Source organism: Equus przewalskii, chromosome 21 (genome assembly GCF_037783145.1).
Source record: "Equus przewalskii isolate Varuska chromosome 21, EquPr2, whole genome shotgun sequence".
Taxonomy (NCBI): Eukaryota; Metazoa; Chordata; class Mammalia; order Perissodactyla; family Equidae; genus Equus; species Equus przewalskii.
Window position 1 is genome coordinate 42,960,322 of NC_091851.1, and position 6,379 is coordinate 42,966,700.

Consider the following 6,379-nt stretch of genomic DNA (forward strand, 5'->3'; position numbering starts at 1 on the left):
AGGTGCCCAATAGACATTTGCTACCAAAAAAAATAAATGAATGAATGAACGAATAAATGGAAGAATGGATGCCTGCAACAGTTTCTATGACAAAAAACTGCTCAGCCAAGCCAGCAAACAGATGAGCAGTCTGACCTGCAGAGGGCACCAGACTGCTTCTTAATCTCCCTGCCAAGCTCCAAGAGCCGGTACCTGCTGTCAGTCAGAGAGGCACCCGATCCTCAGTGGTCATTTCGCTGCGCTGAAGATTGAGTAGGAGTTGTTTGCCTGCAGCCAATGTATAAAAGCTGAGGGTTCACCCCTCACTTCTAACAACAGGTACCACATCCCCTGTCTTGCCATGAAAACAGCTATAACTGCAGCAACCAGTGATAGGTTTTCTATTCCCATGTGGGGCCGTGAGTGGGTAAGAGAGAGTGAGAGTGAGAAGGAAGAAAGCTGATAAGAATATCTACAAAATCGCTTGTCCTGGAGAAGCAGAGGAAAGTTCTCTGTATGTCACCAAGATGCCTTCTCTCTCTCTCTCTCTCCCTCCTTTTATTCTGGGGAAAATGAAATCTAAGTAAAGACTGGTAGCATCCAAACCAGCATCTGGAGGGAGATTTTTTTTCTTTTCTGTAAGCAGCAGCAGCATCCCCTGGACCCTGCTGGAGCCCCAGTTCCGATCAGCCAGTCTGTTAGCGATGAATGCCTCGTGCTGTCTGCTCTCTGCTCAGCCAACACTGCCCAACAGCTCAGAGCACCTTGCAGCCTCTTCCTTCAGCAACCAGAGCAGCAGCGGGTTCTGCGAGCAGGTCTTCATCAAGCCGGAGGTCTTCCTGGCGCTGGGCATCATCAGCCTGATGGAAAATATCCTGGTCATCCTGGCTGTGGTCAAGAATGGCAACCTGCACTCTCCCATGTACTTCTTCCTCTGCAGCCTGGCGGTGGCCGACATGCTGGTGAGCGTGTCCAATGCCCTGGAGACCATCATGATCGCCATCGTCAACAGCAACTACCTGACCTTCGAGGACCAGTTCATCCAGCACATGGACAACATCTTCGACTCTATGATCTGCATCTCCCTGGTGGCCTCCATCTGCAACCTCTTGGCCATCGCCGTGGACAGGTACGTCACCATCTTCTATGCGCTCCGCTACCACAGCATCATGACCGTGAGGAAGGCCCTCGCCTTGATCGTGGCCATCTGGGTGTGCTGCGGCATCTGTGGCGTGGTGTTCATCATCTACTCTGAGAGCAAGATGGTCATCGTGTGTCTCATCACCATGTTCTTCGCCATGCTGCTCCTCATGGGCACTCTCTACGTGCACATGTTCCTCTTTGCGCGGCTGCACGTCAAGCGCATCGCAGCACTGCCCCCTGCTGATGGAGCGGCCCCACAGCAGCACTCATGCATGAAGGGGGCCGTCACCATCACCATCCTGCTGGGGGTATTCATCTTCTGCTGGGCCCCCTTCTTCCTCCACCTCATCCTCATCATAACCTGCCCCAGGAACCCCTACTGCGTCTGCTACACCGCCCACTTCAACACCTACCTGGTCCTCATCATGTGCAACTCCGTCATCGACCCCCTCATCTACGCCTTCCGCAGCCTGGAACTGCGCAACACGTTTAAGGAGATTCTCTGCAGCTGCCATGGCATGAACTTGGGCTAGGATGCCAGGGCCGGGGAAATGGCAATCGGTCTCGTCACTTTGGGCCCACCATGCAGCCAAGGTGTTTAGAAAGAAGAAGGGGAAAAAAAGTACTTAGAAGACATAAAAACGTGTTAACAGCCATGATTGTACATCTTTTGTTTTCAAGCTTGCAAAGCCTTTTGAAAGGGAAAATGGTATGTAACAGGCTCTCTGAAAGGATTCCAATGTGGGTAAGTCAAAAACTCTGATTTCCCAAATAGTCACTGCCAGAACTCAGCGAGGGCCACTCTGGGTGGCATCTGCATTCATTATCACACTCCCAGGGTTTGCAGTGCCTGCCTGCTCACCTGCTTCCCACCACGTCTTCACGCTTCGGGTCAGAGCTGACTGAAGGATTCTCGTGAACAGTAGGCTGGTTCAAAGCTCCCCCAAGAAAACCTGTTACACCTACCAACCTCCAACTGCCAGCTGCTCAGGTGCCTGTGCCCCTATTTCATAAGGGATTGAGTTTCTCTTCTATTACTCTATTTACAGTAAAGCAGTTTCCTGAGAACAAGGGACTCCGTGAAAGAAGCAGTGCTTGCTGTTTGCCCCACTTCAACCCACACCCCCAACCAACCTCCCCCTGAAAATAGCCTGGGAACGTACCCCACTTCTATTTTTGCTGTTGTTGTTGTGGTTTTATGCATTAAATCTGAGGTAGCCTTCAAAATTCTAATGAAAGAGGGATAAAGTGCTTTGGAAAATCGCAACAGAAGTGTGTACAAAGTATCTTGATACGCTGTTATTTTAAAGTATAAATTTCCCTATTTAAAAAAAAAGTATTTTTCTTATTACTCCTTTTCTGTCTTTAAAACAAGAGAGGGAATCATAGGTGGGAGGGCATCCGTCTCAAGAAATTGCTTGACCATCATTTCAGAGAGTTTGAGAAATTGTGGAGCTGCGTGTGGCTTTCTTTGAAGCTGTTTTGCTCATAGTAACTGTGTCTCTATCACATGATTTTCTGAGTATAATTTATGAAACACAATGTTTTTGGCTCGCTGCTCCTTTTCCTGGACATGGTGTGAAAGTTGGGGTGACCCTGTTACCAACGTCTGTACCTTATCCGAAGGCAATTCATTCCTGTGAGCCTAGGGCGAGATTTGTTGACTAGTGCTTTCGATGGCTATGTGCTGTATGTACCCATAAGACCCTTTCCTGCCCTATATAACCTCAGGTTGTGCTTTCCGGCTGCCACTGAATTCCCCTTTTCATGAATTCTTGTGTTATGCTCTGTCTTTGGTGTACAATTGTGTTGCTCTGTCTTTGGTGTACAATTGCGTATTTTTCCTGTGCTGGAATATATTGGAGTTTTTTTGTATTTGAAGATATCCTGCCAGTGTAAGCAATATCATGTGTTTCTTGCTTTGATTGTGATGCTTGGAAATAATAAAAGGCTTTTGCGGCTGCTAAACGTGTGTCACATTAAAATATACACCCTGGAGCCGTGCTGGTGACTTCTGCACATGGTCATCGTACGTTATGTTACACTGCAATACTGACAATTTTATAAATGGCATAAACATCCCTTTTGACCACAGTGCTAGTCTTTTCTAGGGCAATGCCTTTTAGCCAAACTATAACTCTCCCATTTAGTTTCCAAAAATACTAAGCTGTAGTTCCTGGACCACTGTCACTCTCCATTATTTTAATCGTGATGCCAAATAATAGGTCTCATCCATTGCCACTTGGCAAGTAAATATGGAAAACGGGGAAACAAATTCTTTGAAATAGATGAGTCATTTTACAGATGAAGAAATAGTCCCAGAGGGGTCATGTGGTTGTCCAAGAATGCCCAGATAGCTAGGGTCACAGGATGTTTTGTGTCCAGGTGTTGATGTCTTTTTGCACCACCATGATGCTGCCAAAAAGTTTCCATAATCAAAGCTGCCCCAGCTCTCCTCCCTGTAGACACTCCAGCTTAGAGCAGTGCTCCCAACAGAAACGCCCACAGGAATCAACTGGATCCTGTTCAAGGGCAAAATCTGATTTAGCGGGTCTGGAGTGAAGCCTAAGGTTCTGCATTTCTGACCAGAACAATCTCCTAGGGGATGCGGCTGCTGGTCTGGGAACCACCTTTTAAATAGCAAGGGTATGGAGGATGCTCAAATGAGTGTAATCAAAGCCAAAAGTACTCGTCTGCGTCTGTGTGGAGTGCTGAGCCCATGCCAGGAACTGGGCTAAGTACTTTACAGGCATTCGCTTCTTGGATCCTTAACAATAACCCCATGAGGTAGACACTATGATCGTCCTTATTCTACAGACGAGGTATCTGAAACTCAGAGAAATTAAGGAGCTTGCCTTTGAAAACTCAGCTACAAGGAGAAGCAGAGATTCAAACTCAGGCTGCCCAACGCTCACCCCTAAGTCCAACCCGGATGCCTTAGCACCCCTCGTGGAAGCAGGATGGCTAGTTGAGCCATGACCCGACGACACCAGAGGCAGGTGCTGCCGTGGAGGGAGATTTTAACGCATATTCCTACAGCTCATGAGTCCAGATGTTCATGACAGAGACGTCATAAAAACCAAGAAGCACAATTAATCACTTACTGGCTATACTTTTCCGAAGTCTGTGGGGAGCCCTGGGATCCACTTCTGGGGGGAACAACCGTGAGTGGTAGGTTGACACTGTCTTCTCCACGACCACTTTCCCAGATGTTCACGTGGGAACCCGCTGAATGCTTTAAGCAGCTGGACAGTCAGGTTTGAAAATGCTTAATTTTTGGAAATAAAAGCATGTCGTGATTTTAATTGAGTTGTTAAGTTACGTTTGCTCTTTCCCCCTTGCCCAGGGCAGAATCACGGCAGTGGTTGACTCCCTGGGCTCCTAGAAATCATTGCCTGTTGTCCTTATTTAAGGTGAACGTTTGAACTTAATCTTGGTGTTTTTCTGTAGGGCTGGCAGCTACAGCACACTCGAGCACCCTTGGCTGAAAACATTTACCCATCCTCCCCTCCACTAAAATCCATTTTCCACACAGCAGCCAGCGCAATCATTTACAAATATAAATCAGACCATATCACACTCCTGCTTAAAACTCTTCAGTGGCTTTGAATAAAATTCCACGTCCTTACCCAGCCCTACAAAACCCTAATGATCTGATCTCTTCTGGTAAGGCCCCAACACTACCCCCCTCACCCATACTCTTTCCCTACTGGACTCAAACTCACCATACTCATTCCTGTGCCAGGGCCTTTGCACCTGCTGTTTCCTCTGCCTGAAGTCTCTTCCCACATATCTTCCCATGATTGTCACCTTCTTATCATTCAGGTTCCAGCCTAATCCTCAAAGATGACTTCCTTGACTACGCTTTCCCAAGTCATTCACATGAAATATTGTTTTATCACAGATTTTATTGCTATTTTATATTTTCTTGTTAATTTATTTGTTTAATTATCATCTCTCCCACAAAGAGCAGTACCTAGCGTGTAAAACTTGCCAATAATAGGTACATGTTGAATAAATAAGTGACTTTATTAATACACTTAAATATGCGTTCAAATCTAACCAAAGAGAATAGAATACACTAGTGATCCTCAAATTTGGCTAATATCAGTACTGAATGTGGAGTGTGAGAAAAAGCAACCTGTTCTCCGAAACTTGTGATCGGTAGATCAGAGGTGATGCCAGGCATCTGAAGTTCTCCAACTCCACAGCTCTCAGGATGCACACCAACCCCGAGGAACCACCGAAACCAACAGGCACTGGCTACTTCTCAAGAATAACAACAACCAACACCCCCAGGAGCTTCCATTTCTCTCCCATCGCCATTTCCCGTCAGGATGTCAGGCACCTGCAATTATGTTGGGCCATCAAAGAACCAATGGAAATCCAGAAATTAGAAAGAACCAAATGATGAAATGCAGAAGCAAAACAAAACTTTCCACCAAAGAACTCAACCTTTCTCATCTAAGAATACTTATCTGAGAGCCAAATCAATAAAAATAATAGGAACGAAAGGTATGGCTTGGGATTACTATGTGCCAGACACGGTGCTGAGCACTTTGATTTATTAACTCACTGAATTCTCACCAAAACTCAATGAGGCAGGCAATTTCACATCTTGTCCTATAGAAAAGGAAGCTTTGGATCATGAAGGAGGTTGGTCATCTTGACTCAGGCGACTCAGGATGTGAGAGGCAGAGCCGGGACCTAAGCTACAGTCCGGCTCCACAGTCCAAGCCATCCACAGAGCCAGCCCTCTGCCACAGGGCACCATGGCGCCAGCAATGCTTCCCAGGGCTGAACGGCCTTCAGCAAAGCTCTCCAGTCCCGCAGGCTTCCCCAACAGAGAATTTACCACATTGCTTAATTTTTCTGTTAATTTCTCTCTCTTTTCTACCAGGCTGCGAGTTAACTGAAAATAGCAAGGCAGACAGGGAGCCAGCAAACTCAACAAATATAAGCATGGACCTCTGACACAGGAGTTTGCATGAACTGCACAGACGTAAGAAAACCCTGCTCCCAGTATTGCTGCCTGATTCTGTTTTCCAGTCTCTGAGATCAGGCAGACCTGTGTTCGAATCCTGCATCATCTACTTGCTGCACAACGAACGTAAATTCTCATAAACCAAGCAGAAATGTGGCAGCCACTAACCTGCGATTTTATTTTATAATTAAGTTCTTCTTTTTTGGCATGAGGGGGGGCTCTCTAGAGTGTTGGAAACAGTCTATTTGTCAATTGTGAAAATTCCTCAAGCTT

The 6,379-nt window shown here is 46.5% G+C and overlaps 1 protein-coding gene across 1 annotated transcript; it reads left to right on the forward strand.

Moving 5' to 3' along the window:
* Positions 1 to 252: 252 nt before the first annotated feature.
* MC3R (melanocortin 3 receptor) lies at positions 253 to 2,431 on the forward strand. Its single transcript, XM_008535399.2, has one exon. It carries the CDS (start codon positions 684 to 686, stop codon positions 1,653 to 1,655), a length of 972 nt encoding a protein of 323 aa, XP_008533621.1. The 5' UTR covers positions 253 to 683; the 3' UTR covers positions 1,656 to 2,431.
* Positions 2,432 to 6,379: the final 3,948 nt, after the last annotated feature.

What these genes read in the sequence shown, in the direction of transcription:
- MC3R (XM_008535399.2), top strand. Translation starts at nt 684, where the DNA reads ATGAATGCCTCGTGCTGTCTGCTCTCTGCTCAGCCAACACTGCCCAAC.